This window comes from Castor canadensis, chromosome 15 (assembly GCF_047511655.1).
Source record: "Castor canadensis chromosome 15, mCasCan1.hap1v2, whole genome shotgun sequence".
Lineage (NCBI taxonomy): Eukaryota > Metazoa > Chordata > Mammalia > Rodentia > Castoridae > Castor > Castor canadensis.
In genome coordinates this window covers 59843294-59863290 of record NC_133400.1, presented here as the reverse complement: position 1 = coordinate 59863290, position 19997 = coordinate 59843294, and the positions used below count along the sequence as shown (strand labels likewise).

Below are 19997 nucleotides of genomic sequence, written 5' to 3'. Positions count from 1 at the left end.
AGTACCACCCACTGCAATCACCAGTATGAGTTTCAGCAATAAAGAAATGGGTATGAACAAGAGCAGCTATTAACTTAAATCAGATTGCTAGATACCAAAACACTAACTGGGAGTAAGAGAAGAAAGCTTGGAAAAAAATGTTTCACCTGACTGACAGTAGGGCAGGCAGGTTCTTGTACAGCAGGCTGGGTATCACACCCCACTCTAGAATTTTCCTAACTCCTTAAGCTAATCTTGTAGTTTCCCTGATCAATTTCAGTATTACTTGATAAAATATATACTTGGCTGTGCTGTTTGGCCCCTAAAGATACCACATGTGCCATTTCATCCGTTAGAGAATAACACATTGGAGCAAAAGAGCAACAGATACAGACTGAATTTCTCTACAGCTCAGAAGTGTGACTGGTGGTGACGTTTCCTGTCATGGGCCCATGAGATAAGCCAATCCTAGTATCTGATTATCTTCACTTTCAAACTACTACGTATGCTTCCCACCAGAAACGTTTTTTCTGTTGGCAGTTGAGTAAGATCTATTTGAACATGTCTAGACTTATTACACTAAAGAATTGTGAGCGAAGTATAACCTTTAGTTACTATTTTAAAAGCACATTAGATGAGTTAAAGTAATATGCTATTTTCTAAAGAAGGCGGCAGACATATTAACAAGCCTACTGAGAGTCCTGCACTGTCACAGCGCTGAGAACAAAAAGGAAAAGGTAAGTGCCCTATGCTCAAACGCAATGCTTCATGAAAACCGAACACCATCAAACCAAGAACGAAGTCTGTGTCTTCTGGAGGCAGCAAGAAGGCTTCGGGAGACGGATCTGTCAATCAATCAATGAGCCCATCACCCGAATGAAAGGCCCCGCCTACTCCAACTCAGGAGCCGCCCCCACCTCAAGTTGTCCCCCAGTGTCCCCCACATACGGGCCCAGCCAACCCAAGGACGCCTCGCGTAACGTACCTGAGACGCGTGCGCATCCACGGCCGGGATCCCTCCGTGCATCGCAGCGCTCGGGAGCGACCTCTTCGGCCCGGAGGCGGCAGGTACCGTCGTCTGTGGCTTCCGCCGCCGCCATCTTGCCGGCGTGAACAGTCAGGTGGGCGGCAGCGGCGACGGCGGGCGAGGACAGCGTCGGCGGCGAGGACGGCAGTGGCGGCGGCGAGGTCTTCGTCGAGGACGGCAGTGGCGGCGAAGACGGCAGCGGCGGCAGCGAGGACGGCAGCGGCGAGTACAGGGGCGTCGGCGGCGAGAACAGCGGCGGCGGCGAGGACGGCAGCGGCGAGTACAGGGGCGTCGGCGGCGAGAACAGCGGCGGCAGCGAGGACGGCAGCGGCGAGTACAGGGGCGTCGGCGGCGAGGACTGGGGCGACGACGGTGAGGACGGCGTGCGCGGCGAGGACGGTGTCTTCGACGAGGGCGGCGTCGGGGGCGAGGACGGAGGTGGCGTCTGTGGCGAAGACGGCGGCAGCGAGTGAAGGGGTGGCGTCGGCGGCGAGGACTGGGGCGACGACGGTGAGGACGGCGCTGGCGGTAGCGGTGGTGGCGAGGGCGGCGTCGGCGGCGAGGACGGGGTTGGCGGCGGCGAGGACCGGGACGCGGACGGCGGTGGTTCAGGCGGCAGCAGCGAGGACGTGGGCGGCGGTGAGGGCGGCGTCGGGAGCGAGGACGGGGTTGGCGGTGTTGAGGACGGCGTCTTCGTCGAGGACGGCAGGGGCGGCGGCGAGGACGGCGGCAGCGAGTAAAGGGGCGGCGGCGGCGAGACCGGGGCGTCGTAGGCGAGGACGGGGGTGGCGCAGGCGGCAGCGGCGAGGGCGGCGTCAAAGACGACGGCGGCGGCGACGACAGTGAGGACGGGGTTGGCGGCGTTGAGGACGGAGGTGGCGTCTGCGGCGAAGACGGCGGCAGCGAGTGAAGGGGCGGCGTCGGCAGCGAGGACTGGGGCGACGACGGTGAGGACGGCGTTGGCGGTAGCGGTGGCGGCGAGGTCGTGGGCGGTGGCGAGGGCGGTGTCGGCAGCGAGGACCGGGGCGGCGGCGAGGGCGGGGGTGGCGTCGGCGGCAAGGACCGGGACGCGGACGGCGGTGGTGCAGGCGGCAGCGGCGAGGACGTGGGCGGCGGTGAGGGCGGCGTCGGGAGCGAGGACGGGGGTGGTGTCGGCGTCGGCGAGGACGAGGTTGGCGGCGTCGAGGACGGCAGTGGCGGCGTCGGCGGCGAGGACGGCGGCAGTGAGGACAGGGGCGGCGGCGAGGACGGGCAGCGTCAACGTCAGCGGCGAAGACGGCGGCAGCGAGTAAAGGGGCGGCGGCGGCGAGACCGGGGCTTCGTAGGCGAGGACGGGGGTGGCGCAGGCGGCAGGGGCGAGGACCGGGACGTCGTAGGCGAGGGCGGGGGTGGCGGCGGCGTAGGCGAGGACGGGGGACGGTGTAGGCAGCCTTGTGTCCTGAGAGAAGGGGGATTGAGAACGCAAAAGAGCGGTGTGAGCAAAGTTGTAGGGAAGACACAACTCACTGATGTGTCCTTCTCGTTAATGAGTTCTTATCCTGAAAGGAGCTCAGTGATTAAACAAAGTAACGTGAAATTCGTCGGAAGAGAAGAGTGTGAACTAAGAGATTCTAGGCAAGCAGTTTTGTCTAGCAATTCTGTGCTCTTCCTAGCTTTAATTTCTTGGTCAAGAAAAGTTTCTTCAGCTGCTGCCTAGCAAGTATTCTTAGGTCAGATCCCTGAGGGAATTCGTGCTGTTCGAAAATTAGTTGATAGTTATCTTACCTGATAACACAGGTAGTTTTAAACTTGTGCTTTTCTTTTAATTAACTTCCTCTCAGATTGATAATCATAGCTGGGTGTTTAGTGCCCTGATTACATAGACAGTGCCAGTGTTCTGAAGTCATAGCAGCAAAGTATCTTACAAGAAAATCATTTCGTTATCACTTTTCAGCGTGCGAAACCACTTTCAGTTAAATATCTCATTCAGTTTCCACAATAATTCTCTGTGTTCCACTTGTAAGTAACAAAGATAGGACTGGAACCAAGTATGAATTCTGGATTACTTGTGAAGTGGAAATAGGCTCGTCACCTAGATTAAATTTTCACTTCCCTTCTAATAGTAAAATTAAAATTGTGATTTTAATAGTTTTCTAAAATGTTTAAATCTCACAATTTTTACTTTTCAGGTTTGTGCAAACTCTGATGCATCTTCTTAAAGGAAATATTGGGACAGGCCTTTTAGGACTCCCATTGGCAATTAAAAATGCAGGCGTAGTGGTAAGACTTCTTTGTAATCTGCACTCAGCTTGTAGGTAATTGTAAGCAAAAATCACTGCCAGCTAGCATACAGCCTCACCAGATATAACCGGTGAAGTGATATTTAGAAGATCTTTGTTGTATTGATAAAATTATGTGAACTTGATAATGATATAAGATGAGAATTACTGTTTTCATTTGTTCTTAATTACTTATGTTTTTTGACAAAATCCCCATGAAACCTAGCACAATATTGGAACTTTCCAGGTATGGTTTTGTCTTTTGGAATTTCAGAGATTTGAGCAGTGTACTTACAACAACAAACGTAGTTATAAGAGCAGATTATTGTATTGTCTCCATTTTTCTTTAGACTCAGAATGAAGTATACAGTTTTCAGACAAGGAAACATAGTTAACAAAAGGAGTAACGATATCTTTTAAAAATAAACATTTAAAACACTGTTAGAGAAATTACTGTAATTACAGAAAACCTCAATGGGGAGAACCCATTTATAAAGTAAAGAAGTTATATTTAACACTTTTGATTGGACCCATTTCTTTTTTTGCAGTGCTGTCATCCGTGTTGTCTTAAATATTGCTTAATGTCCTTTCTGTATCAAGTTTATTGATTTTTTTTCCCTTATGCAAATAACTAATCATTTTGTCCAATTTTTTTTCATTGAAAATCAGTAGTACACTGACTTACTGATTTTATGATTAACCAGTGTCTTTAAATTTAAATATTTAAACATTTTGCATTTTCTTTCCCACAGCTTGGGCCAATCAGCCTTGTGTTCACAGGAATCATTTCCATTCACTGTACGCACATACTGGTAACGTTGCAGTCACTTTCTGTGTCAGAGGTAAATGTGGATTCATTAAGTCTAATTTATTTTAAAACTGTGTGCTTATTTAGAGCATCGTAGCCTTGTATGTCTGTGCTTTTCAACCAGAGGCTGTATTTCCTTTCATCTGTATGTAGACACATCTAAGATAATGAGTATGGGGTGGGGTAGCGTTGCATAAGATGTAAATGTAGTCATCAGTTTAGTCATCCTTGACATTCTTGGAGTATTGGTCCCATCTCCACAGACACCAAATCTGCAGCCGCACAAGTCCCTCACGCTCAGCAGTGGAGTGTTTGCGTGGTGCCATGGCACTTCCTCCTCATAGGTCAAATCGTCTCTAGTTACTTGTAATGCCTGATACAGTGTAGATGCGATGCAAATAGTTATGCTGTATTAGGGAATAATGACATGAAAAATAAGTCTGAATATATCCAATACAGTGTTTTTCATACATGTTTGATTGAATCCACAAACAAGGGATCTTCATAGTACTTATGATATGAACCTTAGTAGTGAGATAGGGTGGCCTTTTTTTTTTTTTTGCCTAGTACCAGTGGGAAAATCAGAATAGATATAAAGAGGAAATGGAGTCAGTGGTACACTTTCAGTTATAGTCCAAGGTCTTTAATTTATTAGCAGTTTAGTTTTGGGTACAGTGCCTTCAGTGCTGTGTACCGACGTGTGGGGTTTGTCGATATCAGTAAAATAATACATGCCTTTTTGTTTATTTTTGTATCATGAAACATTTCTACTGGACAACAAACCATTAAAAAAAAGTCTATTCCAGTAGACCAGAATTCTAGTCTTGGCTCTTTTGTCATTGTTGAACGTTCTTAAAAAGAAGCATGTCACTTATGATGTTTAAATAACTATGCATACTTGCAAAAAGGTTGGAGAGAAAGAATGGTGAAATAATGCCTACCTCATGGTGCTATTTTGAAGATTAAATGAGATACTTTACATGAGAATATAATGGAAATTCATGCAGTTACATTATAAAATAATTTGAACAGGAGCTGTCTAGTCAATTTTTCATGTATTTGAAATATCAAAATCATCGAAGCAAAAATACTAGCTCCTCTGAATTCTGTAGCTATGTAAACTTTAGCAGTAGATAAAAATTAAAATTCTGATGAAAAGGACAGATAAAGATTTATAATTTCTTGAGGCCTCTTTTTAGGAGTATATAGATCTTCACATTTTGAAAACTAATCTATCACTTCATAGCCCTGTTTTCATTAATTTCCACTTATTAGATGTTCCTTTTTAGGAGTGGTTTTGTGGACCAACTAGATGTTTTTCTTTTGTGTGTGTGTGTGTGTGTGTGTGTGTGTGTGTGTGTGATTAAATGACAGGTTTAAAAAGCCAGCCTTGGGTTATAGTGGCACCGTGAGTCTTGCTATGGAAGCCAGCCCTTGGAGTTGTCTTCAGAAGCAAGCAGCTTGGGGAAGGTAGGCACTTGCTATATTTTTAATATCTAGCTGCTGAAATTTTGTTAATTTTTAAGTTTCCTAATCTGATATAAATAAAGCTGAGGGGACATAATAACTGGCCTTCAGAGTTAGACAGCCTTGGGTTCAAATCTTAACTCTACCAACTTTCTGTTTAATAGCCTTGGTCTAGTTATTCATTGTTTTGGTTTGAGTATCTCACTATGAAATGAACTTATATTTCACAGAATTTTTATAATAGATTAAATAAAATGATACTTATAAAGCATCTGGTCAACCAATGAGATAATCATGTTTAATAATTTTTTAAATGAAAGGAAAAAAATCAAGAAAAATGTTACAGTCTCATTTCAGATAAAATTGTGTTTATATGTTCATAAAACCTCTGAGGTCTGTTTGTATTTTATATCTTACTGTCTTATTAGTTAGATAGCTTTCTTATTGATAACATGGCACCTCTAAGCCAGGTGAACACAGGATATTTAAGAAAATTAAGAAAGCATGAATAATCAACAAAATGCTAACTGTGGTACAGATAATGTGTGTGGTAGGAATTAAGAAAAAGAGCAATGTTAGTAGTTTATGATTAAAGAAGGCTTTTCTGGTGATTTTCATAGATTTAGGTTTGTTCATAAGTTCATGAGGTTCCTGAGTTCTTGATATACTGAGGAGAAGGAAGGAGACAGAACCTAACACTTGGAAGTAATATACACTAGGAAAAGAACTTCGGTTTTGCCTACAGAATCCAGAACCCCAAACCCCATCTTTCTTCTGCCCCAGATTAGAAGCAGCTTTGTTTACTTCTATAAGGAAAATGGCTTTCAGTTAGAAATGGCTGGAAGCATTGTGGGTAGGACACTAAAATCAAAGGTGAAAAATGTTAAGGGAATACTAAAATACTTGAATGTAATTCATCAGAGAAATGAAACTTGAATTTATTTTAAGGTATCCAGGTAACTTACAAATAATATCTCTGAAGAACCAGGGAGAGAATGGTAGCATTATGGCAGAATGAAGATAGGCCAGGTGCCTTTTAATTCCAAGTGAGAAGGAGGATCTGTGGGTTTTGTTGACACTGATGGTCACACAAGAGACCATTATCGGTTAATAGATGCATGCTGTTGCAGTCACACCTTGTCTCTGGACCAAAACAATGAAGTGTGGCTGTGTATTGATAACATGGAGGCAAATGTTGTGACTTGAGAACTGCCATCCCAAATAATGTCACTTTGACTGCTAGCTTTGGTGATATTTCTTTCTCACTCCTGTTTAGTATTTTATATAGCTGGAATTTCCTAGATCACTCACTAAAAATAAAAAACTAGTAAGCGATCTCTTGTTTGATTTAAGCTATGCCCTCTTGCTCTCCGTTCTACATCCTTAGTAATGGTTTGAATAGTACCAAGCACGCGTCACACATTTGCAAATGCCGTGAATAGGGAGGGGGGAAAATACACTGCATGACAAGAAAAAGAACTTGGGCTGTAGAGGTGTGGTATTTTTTATGACATTGTTTTATAAGCAGATGTCCTCCAACTGGTGAATTTCAGGAATAGGTAGTGATGTAAAACTCTTGGCTTTTTAATTTAATTGGGCATTCTTTTGCTCTATAATTCTTTTTTGTTTTGTAGTGAAAACAATAGCAAAGTTTATTAGGAAAGAAATTTATTATAACAGGATGAAGGTAGGGAGATGTGGGGGAAAAGGAAGAAACATTTCTGCTCATCCTTGCTGTATAATTCTAGTGGCATATGGATCATAATATATGATGTTTGTAGGAAGCAAACATTTTAAATGTTCTTTACTTAAGGAAGTAAAAAATATATTCTATCATAAAGTAGTCCATGACAAGGAGCTAAATAGCAGTCCAAAGGAGAAGTAATACACCGACATTTTACCAGTTCTTACTGACACTTATTCGTGGATTCTCTATAGGAGTGTGGTTGACTTTTTTCTGGTGATAACACAGCTGGGATTCTGCAGTGTTTATATTGTCTTCTTAGCTGAAAATGTAAAGCAAGTGAGTATTTTTCTCTAGTTAGTGAAATCATTTTCTTCTAATGCTCTGCTTACGGCATATTTCTTCTGTGGAAGCCAGGGTTAAATACTAAAATGTCTTCCTTTCATAAACGTCCTTATTTTACAGGTTTTCCTTTAGTCTTCTGTTTTGCAAGTTGGATTTCTGATACTATTTTGATTTTTCTGTTTGTTTTATGGTATCAATGTCTGTTCTTTCGGATCAGACCATGACATGATTTGCTAATACTTAGTGACTTGAAATTTAGCCTGGGATAGTGGCACATGTCTATGGTCACAGCACTCAGAAAACTGAGACAGGAGGATTGTGAGTTCAAGGTTACGGAGCAAGACTGAGTCCCTCAAAATAAAAATAAAATCAACCCCCCAAAATTTAGATCTCAAAAGCATATGTATAGATATTTCAGGGTCGTTTTCTTTACTCTGATATTCTATAGAGAGTACATGGATTATCCAGCAGCCCAAAAAAGTGAGGTTTATAAAAAGTGAGCATTTATTACTAAAATCCAGTAATTGCTGCCATTGTTTAAAAAGGTAGTATCTGAGCATTATAGTTTTCTATATTCTGTCTGTGTTAGAAGGGTTTGCTTGAAGAGGAGGTGGTTTGCAGCTTTGATGGCAAACACAGTCGACAGTCTATGTGGACAAGCGTGCAAAATACCAGACTAAAAACTCACGCCAAAACAGTCAGACATACTTCTTTATGACTGGTACTAATTCCTATTTACCCCCATCTTCTTTAACCATCTTTTCAGCCAATAACGTTAATTATCCAAATATATATAGTGCAGTAAACATTATACGTAATAAATATTGTCTTATACATGTTTAATACAAGATGATGATGTAAATATGTTTTCTAAAGAACCTTGAAGTATATATAAGTATACATTTGACTCTCTTTTCTAAATACAAAGTGTGCTTCATTTTATGTTAAGACCAAGAATTGGCAAACTTTCTGTAAAATGTTAAGTAAAAAGTATTTTCTGCTTTTCAGGCCATATGGTGTCTGTTGCAACTACTCAACTCAGCCATAGACAACAATATGTAAACAAATAAATGTGGCAGTATTCCAGTAAAGTTTTATTTGCAAAACCAGATGGTGGACCATATTTGCTCTGCAGGTTGTGCTTTGCCAACCCCTGATTTTGTCCATCCCTGTAGATTACACTTGAGCCACAGCTGTTTAATGTTGAAAGAGTTGGTGGAGCTGTTGTATAGAAATGAGAGGGTCTCTTAAAGGGTCACACTTAGTTGTGAGTGCTTTATTTCCACATGTCAGCATTTATAAAAGTTTTGTGTATTTCTGGAAAATTTCCCAACCCAGTTTCAGTGTCACCTGGGAAACCTTCCATAGCTGTTCCTCCATGACATCCTTTTCTTCACCTCTTCCTGGAATTTATTATTTTCTCCTTACTTCTATAAGACTTCAAAAAATAACCTTGATCATACTGTATTAAAGTTAATTTATAGGTTGATTTCCACCACTAGACTCCCAAATCCTATGAGAGAAAGGACAACTTACGAAACAAACTTTTCTGGTAGAATAATTTGTAACTTAAACTTGTGCTGATCCTTTAGGTACAGGTGTTCTCTCAGATATATGTTATTGTAGAATAGAGTGAGAGACCAGTGACAGCATGTAGAGAAGAGACATGTGAGGGAATGGAAAGAACCAGCAGTTCTGCTTGTGCTCTTGTTTATCAAATAAAGTGTCAGTGCTTCCATTAGCATTACTTTTTGTAGATGATGTGCCAAAAATTGCATATTCCTAGGACTCCCCATTCCTCATAAGGATGTTGATGTCAAGCGCTGATAACATGTACCATCTTGCCAGTCATTCACATGGGACTACGATGAAGAAATGAATTTTAGGACTGTGCAAGATGGCAGCACTCCTCTGTTTCTCATGTGTGCTGAGAGTGATCAGTAAGCTCTGTTTAACCTAGGAATAACGCCTTATGATTTTATATCTGCATGCTGTGATATACAGCATTTTGATCTTTATAATTACTCTGTGAAGTACATGGTGTACTTATTTTTATGAAGCTGACTTACAAAACATGAGAAATATATCCTAAAGTCTGTGTAATTAGGTTGCAACCTAGGTCTTTGTCACGGTTAACATTCGCTGTGGGTGTTTTTGGAAACAGAGTCTTGCTGTGGCCTTGAACTCATGATCCATCTGCTTCTGGGTTTATAGACGTTCACCACCACACCTGGCTTACCACCTAACATGTTGTTTATCGCTGGACAGAATGTCTGATTTTAGGTACATGCGTGTGTGTGTGTAACAGAGTAAAAAAAACGGGAGAAAATGAATGCCTAAAAGTTTTGGATAACTTTCTCCTATGAAATATGATCAGTTGCTTCCAAAGTTGAATGAAAAGTTTAACTCATTTGTGCATATCTGGAAGATGGGGTAGAGAATTGATTTTCAAGCGGGGTGTGGTGGCGCATGCCTATAAAACTCAGCAATTCGGGAGGCAGAGATGGGAGGATCTGCAGTGCAAGACCAGCCCAGGCAAAAAAACCACGAAGCTGGGTGTGGTGGTACATGTCTATAATCCCAGCTGTGTGAGGGGAGGTTTGTGGTCTGACACTGGTCCTGGGCAAAATCATTAGGCCCTACCTGAGAAATAACTTAAGCAAAAAAAAGGACTGGGGATAGGGGTCAAGGTTCAAGTGGTAGAGTGTTTGCTTGTCTAGCAAGTGCAGGCCCTGAATTCAAACTTCAGTACTGCCGAAAAAAACAAAACAAAAGTAAAAGTGACTCTCTGGGAGGTAAGCAGAATGCCTGCTGTAGATAGAAAGGTGAAAGCCCTTTAGAGCCATAAAGAGCAGGCTTTGGAAAGTAGTTGAGAGCAATGACACATCACCTGGGCAGAAGAGGTGAGGTCTGAGCATCATGGAGTAGAGAGTGCCACTCTGCAGAGATGTGACAGTATATAGCACATTGTTAATGAAAACTCTAGGATCAAGCTGTGGGGTTGGTACTTCCCTAATATGCGTGAGACTGAAGGTGCAGTATTTCCATAACCCAAAGAATTAATGGTTTAGTTGTCAGACACATGTGAAAACCTGCACCGTAGCTGATCTTGGTCCCTTTAAACCATTATGACAGATGGGGGGCGAGGGAAATACTGCATTGGCGATTCTCATCTGCCATAGTTCTGGTAGCTCCTCCTTGTCTCACTCTTGAGATACTCTGGAAAAGTTCACATAGATGAGACAGTGTTTTGGCATGGAGAATGGAGATGGGGAAATGTAGTTTACATTCGCAGGAGTCAGAAGATAGGAGACCAAATCCTTGCTCTCAGATTTAGCTCTGACAGTGGGTAAGACCTCTTATCCCTGGCCAAGCCTCAGCTTCCTTGTTTGTAAAATAGGAATAGTAACAAAATCTTCCCTTGTTCCTGATAAACTTATTGTGAGACTCATCTGATAAAAGATTTGTGAAAGTCTTTGTAAAACATAAAACAGTATTTAAATGTAGGGGGAAGTATGGCATTAATTCTTTAGCTTTACCAAAGAACTTAATTTGCTTTTGGAACTTTAACCATTAAATTATAAGCCATTGAAAAGTTAAGATGTAGTAGATTTTAGTAAATTTGAAGTCTAAATGGAAAGAACTGAATTTAGTAATTTTATTTTATAATATTTGTTCTAGTGTACATGGTAAACATGTGAGACCATAGAAGTCCTATTAGATAGCCTATCTCTGTCTGTAGAGGGCACCAAAGGACTCAAATGTTTACCTGAATCTTGCTCTAGGTATGTATCTACATTTTTATTTTATTGTAATTTTTAATCCTGAGAATTGTCATAACCATCTTTCTACCAATGAATGCTAAAATATTATATTTATGATAGAATTAATTTTAAGTTACCAAGCACCCAGTAATTCAGACAGCCCTTTAAAAATGGTTTGTGTTACTGTCTATTTTTTGCCAGAAATTCATGGTAGAGCTTAACTTTCACCTTTATCTAATACTGTTTTCAGAGGTACTGCTTTGATAAGAAGCCCTTGGCTCTAAACAATTTAGTTGTTGCAAGAATTGAGTTAGTAATGAGCTCTCTTCTTAATGCCAAAGGATGCAAGTTGCCAGTTTTGCTTCAATTCAGATTAATAGAAACTAAAATATAAAGCTCCAATGCCAGTTACCAGAAAGATAACGGTGAGCTATGCATCTCTTAAATGGTGCGTGGCATAGCACGAGAGAGTGCGAGTTATAAATTGCCACATAGCTTAAAACTGTAGTAGATGAAGTCCCCACCACCTGAGTGACATTAAGTATTGCTTATCATAAATTACAAATGTATAGTAAAGTAAAGGAAACTCTTGAATTATCAACCTTATCAGAGCTTTGTTTCAAAGCTCTGACTTGTTGGCCTCTTTCTCCACTCAAAGAGCGATGTGTCAGCACAGGACAGGTGGCACTTGCTCAGAGCACCCTCTCTATGTTGCAGAATTTGGTCAGGTTAACATGGAGCTCTCACAATTCTCAGGCCTAAGTTTGGATTCTACAACCCCTACTCCCTAGCTTGATATTACATAAATTTTTCTACTTTCTAAGCTTCAGTTTCCTGTAATTTAAATTGAAATTGGTACTGTAACCCACTTCTGAGAGCCATTTTGAGGATTTAATGAGGTACATATGAAGCACGTAGTTCAGTGCCTGATACAGAAAAAGTGCTAAATGGTACTAGCTGTTGTGATTATAGTCAACTTCTTAAGAATCTATGTATCCAGGCTCTTGATTGTAGCAGTATATTCCAAGGAGGGTGCAGAGTGTGGGGAAAATGGGTTTTCATTGGTACTTATATTGCAGTGTGATTTCTTTGGCTGTACGTTTTAAAATTGTTTCTAAAATCTTCTATAAATTTCATCTATTTTAGTAAGTTGGATTATATGATTAATTGAATCACAGACAATTTTTAATACGTGGAACCTGCAAATAGTAAATCTGAAAATCGGGTTATGGAAGTGGGTGAATAAGTTTTCAGACGAAGTTGGTTTATCTTGTAAAAGATTTCTACTCAAGCAGAAGTGACCTGCTGTCTAGCAAATGGCCGTGCATGAATCTGGTGGCGACTTAGAAAATATGTACTGATAGTGGTGGTAATCTATAAACAGTTGCCTTCTGCATGATCTTTAAACTTTGCTTTGGCTGCTATGTGTTTCGGAGAAGTGCTTAGCACTTGTTTCCTACTCTGAAGAAGGTGCTGAGATCTCAGAGCAGATCTTCAAGACCTTTGCTGGGAACTTGAGCATGATAGTCACAGAGCTCCAAAGTAAATTAGTAAATCCATCGCCATAATTTCCTAGTGGACTTTATTTTTACAGTACAATATAAGAAGTTATCTCCCGAAGGAGATTCTCTTACCTCAGTTATCCTTACACCTGATATATACATACGTAAGAGTTTCTAGGAAGCCAGAATATCTTGAAAATAAGTAAATATCTTATTTATTATAGTGCGTGCCCTGGGAATCTGTCGTAGTGTGTATAGATTATGGGTTTCTGTATACCTTTTATGTTTGTAAGTTGATGGATGTTTTCCCTGCTTCCTTACTCCTTTGCTAATCTGATACAGGTTCATGAAGGATTATTGGAAAGCAGAGTGTTTGCTTCGAATACTTCCAGTTCATCTAGTGCATGTGAGAGGAGAACTGTGGACCTGGGGATATACATGCTTTGCTTTCTTCCATTTATAATTCTTCTGGTATTCATTCGTGAGCTAAAGATTCTGTTTGTGCTTTCGTTTCTTGCCAACGTTTCCATGGCTGTCAGTCTGGTGATAATTTACCAATATGTTGTGAGGGTAGGTACATTTTTAGCAAAATGTCATAGTTAAGTAAGGCTTTTGTTTACTGTAGAGGTAATAGTATGATAGGTAAAGACCTGCACTGGATGTGAGGCACACAGCAGACGAGCAGTTAATGTTATCCATGGGGGAACTTTTGACTAGAAAAGTGTGTGACAGACATGACAGGCACAGGCTTTGTACTCAGGTCTGGTTTTGGCCCTTGGCAAATACGCTTCAGAATTTGGTAGTACCTACCCACCCTATTAAAGATGTTGTGAGATTTAGGATTGTGCTCTTAATACAGTGTTCACATGGGACAACTCATTGAGTGTATTGTTACTCATTTAAAATTTTACAATCACATGCCAACCCAATCACAAGGGATGGATATGTATGTGATTCTGTCATTTTCTTATCACTGCCTAAGTCTGCTCCCACTCTGTGAGGCTGTGGCCCCTTCTCCTGGACTGCATGTAATAACATGCACTGATTTCATCAGCTGTGGTCTGGGATTCTTTACCCAATTTCTTTAAAAAGATTTCTTTGGATTTAGGAATTTGAAAGTCCCTTAGAATTTTTGTAAGACTTAGCATTTCCTTATGTGTATATGCATTTTCCTGCTAAGCAGTGAGAGGACTTTCATATCTGAAAGGGGCCAATGACCCTAAGATGGTTGAGAACCCTGTTTTGTTCCCTGCTGTCTAACCCATCCTATACCATCTTTCAAGGTAATTGTAAATTCTCTATTACAATTCATTGCAAACTCTTCTGGGGAGTCTTTTTTGTTTTTCCCATCTCTGAATTCCCAAACCTGTATTCTTTTTCATAGCACATATGAATGCAGTAAAACAGGAAAGAAGATCACAAAAGGATTTTAGGGTCTGTGACCCTAGCTGAACGTTTAAGACTTAGTGGGACAGAAAAGGTCATTCCCTATAGGGGCAGAGGGAACAGTGTGAGCTCATGCACGGGGAAGTGAAATAGCCTCATGCTCGCCTTGAATAACGGTTTAGTAATACCGGATGATCCTGCCCTTTGGGTCCCTTTCCATTCTCACACTGTCACGTTTTTACTCATGTGTCACTAAGTTATGTCACACAGTGCTATGTATGCTTCAGGTGTACCGACCTCTTTATTCCCCAAATTATCCAAGTGCTTTTACACTTCGGTCTTCCCTTGGCCTTGAATTTTACTTCTGATTAGGTAAGACAGTGAACTCAAGATAGTGGGGAGGTAGGGTCTAGACTTGGGGTATTTAGAAGAAGTAGTCATTGTGGTGCTACAGATCTTGAATAAGGTGTGCTATTTGTGAGTTTGTCTAGATTTGTGAGGCTGTGAGTCGGGGCCAAGTTGTCAAAGGCAGTGTGAGGGCATATATAGATAAATACTAAGGGTAATAACAACTGTCATGTCAAAGAGTAAACATGAAGCTGGAAGAGACCTGTTCTGGGGAGCAGCAGAGTTGTGAGATAGAAAGCCTAGGTCAGGACCAGGTGCTATGGAGAACCGAGGGAGCAGTGATGGAGTGGAGACAGCAGCAGCAGTGGGTACCTGAGACCTGAGCTGCTTGTGTGTTTCCTGTTATGATAGGAGCCTTGTCCAGTGCACAGCCTGGATTGCAGGTAGAACAGATAATCAGGAGCATTCAGTTAGATGGAATGTGTGGGCATGAGGGAAACAGTTGCTTTGGCAATTAATCCTAACAGCTTAGCCACATGTAACATAGGATGCTTACTGTGTTTATTGAAAGAAATACTCACTTTGTAACCCATGTTTGCTGCTGTGAAGCCCAGGAGAACATGATTTTGCTTCCATTTTAAATTCTTAAAAATAAGTAAAAATGTAATCTGTCTTTCCCCCTTCCTTTCTGCAGAACATGCCAGATCCCCACAATCTTCCAGTAGTGGCTGGTTGGAAAAAATACCCACTTTTTTTTGGTAGTACTGCTGTATTTGCCTTTGAAGGCATAGGAGTGGTAAGAATAAGTGTTTATTATTATTTAAAAAAACTCAACACTAGGATTTGTATAGTGAAACCACATAAAAATGCATGTTCTCCTGCCTTTTTTTTTTTTTTGGTGGGACTGGGATTTGAACTTGGGGCTTCATGCTTGCAAAGCAGGAGCTCTACCTCCAGTCCATTTTGCTCTGGTTATTTTGGAGATGAGATCTCAAAAACTCTTTGCCCTGTCTAACCTCAAACCGTGAGTGATCCTCCCAATCTCAGCCTCCCAAGTAGCTAGGATTACAGGCATGAGCCACAGGTACCTGACTAATGTTTTCCTTTTTTGTTTCACTTGTCTTTACTTCTAGAATGTTATTTCCAATCTGGTGTTGACAGACTTGATCATTCTTCCACTGACCAGTAGATTGCTCTTAAACATATAACTCAGGGTCTCTAATTCTTTTTCTTTATAAATAGAATAATGGTATTAGACTAGATGGTTTTTAACATTGTACTATGGAAAATTTCAAACCTTGTCAAAATTTGAGAGTAGTATTATGGTCTTCTATGTACATAACACCCAGCTTCAAAAATTTAAGTCATGGCCAATTCAATTTTATCCATATCCCACATATTCAAGCACATCCCAAGTGTCATATTTTATAGGCTAGATTATTTGACAGAGTTATTGTCATATGAAAGTCAAATACAAATTCTCCCTTTAGATGTGTGCATGTCAGGCTTTCTTTTCTTTTCTTTTTTTTTGAGAAACATTGTTACCCCAAAGCTAATGCTAAGAGATAAAGGCATCCTAAAGCTCTTAAATATCCATTTAAGTTTCTTCCACTTTGTATATAACTTAGAATTTGTAGATTTGGGGAAAGTAAACTATTTGAATTTACTTTGTTCCATAGTTTGATTTGGTATGGGAGCAAAATTGCTATAAATACCTATCTGTCTCTCTGTCTATCTATCATCTATCTGAACCCCAGACAGAATAGATTGAAAAGATATATACCATTTGACATGGGGTTTTGCTCTCTGAGTTCTCCTTTAGAGAATTTTCACATCTATTTAATTTTAATTTTTGTGTTTAACTGGTGAGTTCTAGTATTTAGTTAACTCTTGGAAATTTCTAGTTAAGCATTGTCTCTGACATCTCAGATTCAACAACTTCAGAGTCCATCACATACATTCTCATCCAGATCCAGCTTCACTTTCTCATTGTCCTTTTTTGTTATCTTTAACTGTGCTGAAACATCGCAGTAAATCCTTCTCACTCTGTTGTTCATTCCCCATTCTGTCAGTTATTCAGGCATGCTGATTCTTCTTTCCTATTTCTCCAGTCTGTTCCAGAAAGCATATTATACATACAACACCTGCAATGCTGTGTGTCACAGAGGAGCCTCAGGAAATGTTAGTTTCCTCCCCCCCTTTCTTTTCTAACAGCACTGGCACATTCATCCCTGATGGGATCTGGAAGGTCTCCACAGAATCACCCTCCTTCTTCAATCTGTTGTGCTCTTAATAACTAACTTACTTTCAGGAAAAGTGGGGATAATAGTAGAGTTATTATCATATTGGGATGTACTGATGACTGTGAGATGCTGCTTGCAAAGCTGTTAGAATAATACCTACCATATTGTAAACACTTAAGTAAATACTTGCTATTGTAATTACACAGGGTTTTCATTAATAGGATCAAATTGTATGACCAAACCCTCTGAAGATTAGCTGAAAAAAACTTTATTTCTTTTTAGCCTTTACTGACTTTCTTTAAAAGTTTTTTTTAACACAATGAAAGTCATCTATTGGTCTTCCTAAAACTGACAAACAGTAGTATAGGTGTATGCATGGAAATAGTCACAGATGTGTCCGTGGGTCAGCAGACATGAGTACATTACCTACCTCTGTCTCCTGAGGCCTACAAGCAGTGACACCTGGTAGGAACAAGCACACCAGCACCCAGATCTGATTTTTAAGCACCATTCTCCAAAGTCAACCATACTTCTTTGGAGAAAAATGTCTGATTTAGGGTGGAAGCAAATAAGTAAGATGAATGTGGAGTTTCTTGTGCTATAAAGTGGGAAAGTGCTCCAAAACAAAAGTGGAGGCCTGTGAAAGGACACAGGAGCCTTTGTGGGAGAATTCACAGTGCTGCACAATAGGAATAAAAGAGTATCAGGTGTTAGCCTGATGTGTAAAACAGATCCATGCAAGTCCATGCTAACCTACACAAACACATGGGAAAGACTCCCAAGTAGTTCATGCAGAGCTGAAAAAGAGGAAACTCTTTTGGGGAGTTCATTCCCCCTTAGTCCTTGAAATATGGGCTGGATTTAGAGACTCACTTTCAATAAAGAGAGTATGAGGAGGGAGAAGAAAAGTAGCTTTACAACAGAGAATCCTGGGAAACAGGTAGGTTACCATCAGGATAACATGTCTAATGAGAAGAGCGCTTTCTCTCTGTGGTGTCCTCTAAAACCTGTAATACCAGTCTAGTGACTAGGAAAGTGTAGACAAACCCATGTTAGAAACACAATGCAAAACAACTAATACTGCTCCAAAAATGTCAAGGTAATGAACAAGAAGAAAGGATTGAGAAACTCATAGACCAGAGGAGACTAAGGAAGCAAGGTGATTTTTCTGGATGAGAGCCTGAAACAGAGAAAAGGCATTAGTGGAAAACTAATGAAATTCAAATGAAGTTTGGAGTTCAGTTACCAGTCATGTCCCAGTGCTGTTCATGCCAGGGTAATAGGAAAGGTTAACAGCAGGAAAGCTGTGTCGGGTGTGTATGAGGTTTCTGTGTCTTTGCAACTTCTTTGTAAATGTAACTTACTGTAAAATAAAAAGGTTACTTAAAAAACTGATAAGTTTGTCTGCTAAGAGCAGGTTTTAGAAAAATACCTAACAATCATATGTGTCGTTTTCAAAGAAAAAATTTGTGTGTAGACCAATTTGTATATATGAGACGCTGTTATATTGAGATATTTGTATCCTGTGTCCTTCAAAAAATAATTTTATCCTATTTTTAGGTCCTTCCATTGGAAAACCAAATGAAAGAATCAAAACACTTTCCTCAAGCATTGAGCATTGGCATGGGGATTGTCAGCTTTGTATGTTACCTTGGCTACTTTAGGATACATGTGTTTTCATGATGAGATCAAAGGCAGTATAACTTTAAATCTTCCCAGGATGTGTGGTAGGTGAATATAAGTTTGTGAATTCTAGTTCACATATTTTATAGATAGACCAATATTTGATGGATGTATAATTTAAACATTTAAAGTTTTTAGTGTGATTTATTTGTGTAACCTAGAATTTTTTCATAATTGTCAGAGGAGACCATTTATGAATCCCTCTGGGATTCTTTTAAAAAAGGATTTAAAAATTGTAAGTCACTCTAAATTTGAGGCAAGTGTAGAAGCAGAGCATGGGTTCATCCAGTATGAAGACACTTTAATAAAAATATTAATAACTTCCTTTGCTACCAAAAAACCAAACACTGTGCATTTCTAATAAAATAAATTATCTTATAAATTATTTCATTTATTATAAAATGGAGACATGTTTCAAATGTTAGAAATATGGTACAAGCTGGAGTCATTGCTATAAATAAGACATAGTTGTTTAGCAGCCATTTAATTAACCCATTATATCATTTTGAATCCTTCAAATGTGCTTTTTTCCTCTTTATAATATGAACAAGAAGCTTAGGAGGGACTAGATGCTTTAATCAACAATTTAGTATAAGAGTGATGGCTAAGAAATGTAGTATAGCTCATCTTTTTGAATACTGTGCAGACATAATATCATTTAGACTGAATCTTAAAAAGCATGCTAAATTTGACAAGTATTTTGTTACTTTGGTTTTTTGATCGACAGTACTTTTGTGTATGTATGAAGTAAAATGTGATGTCCTGATTGCACACACATGAGGCAGTGGTCAACTAAAGTTAATGACAAATTTATCACCTTAAACCTTCATTATTTCTCCATGCTTGTACATTTAGATTTTTTTGCTTGAAACTATTTTGAGATATATAATGCATGATTATTAATTATACTCACTCTCTGTGATTGTTAGTTTCATTGGGTTCGTAAGGCACACCTTGGGTGTTCCCAGAGATGATTAGCTCGTGAGGGCTCTGACCTAATCAGTGGATCCGTCCCTTGATGGATGCATACAGTGATGGCATCATGGGGTTGTAAAAGGTAGGAGATAGGGCCTAGTTGGAGGAAGTAGGTCGCTGATGGCCTGATCCCTTCTTGCACCCCCTTTGCTCTGCTTCCTGCCTGCCATGATACGATCTGCTGCACCACACTGTCCCCACCATGAGCTAAAATAAATCTCCCTTTACGTTGTCTCTCAGGTAATGTGATCATAGTGATGCAGAAGCCCAACTAATACATCCTGCTATGCCATAGACCACCAGAACCTACTCTCTAGCAAGCAGTAACATTACACCCATTGACTGCCTTCCTCATCCAGCCCCCCTGTTCTTCTCAGTGTTCTACTCTCCACTCTGTGAGATCAGTTGTTTAGATCCCGTTACCAGTGAGGTCATGCAGTATTTTTCTTTCTGTACCTCTTATTTAACATACTGTCTTGCAGGTCCATGCTTGTCATGATTGACAGGATTTCATGCTTTTTATGCTAA

The 19997-nt window shown here is 40.4% G+C and overlaps 1 protein-coding gene across 1 annotated transcript in view; it reads left to right on the top strand.

Annotated features, from left to right (window-relative positions):
- Nucleotides 1-416: 416 nt before the first annotated feature.
- The window catches only part of LOC141410495 (neutral amino acid uniporter 4-like), a 30303-nt gene continuing 10722 nt past the window's right edge, over nucleotides 417-19997 (top strand). The window contains 9 exon segments of the mRNA XM_074055411.1: nucleotides 417-716; nucleotides 3175-3511; nucleotides 4017-4076; nucleotides 5447-5542; nucleotides 7478-7562; nucleotides 13177-13404; nucleotides 15263-15364; nucleotides 18372-18448; nucleotides 18450-18538. Coding sequence (XP_073911512.1) covers nucleotides 3459-3511; nucleotides 4017-4076; nucleotides 5447-5542; nucleotides 7478-7562; nucleotides 13177-13404; nucleotides 15263-15364; nucleotides 18372-18448; nucleotides 18450-18538 — 790 coding nt within the window. The 5' untranslated portion in view covers nucleotides 417-716; nucleotides 3175-3458.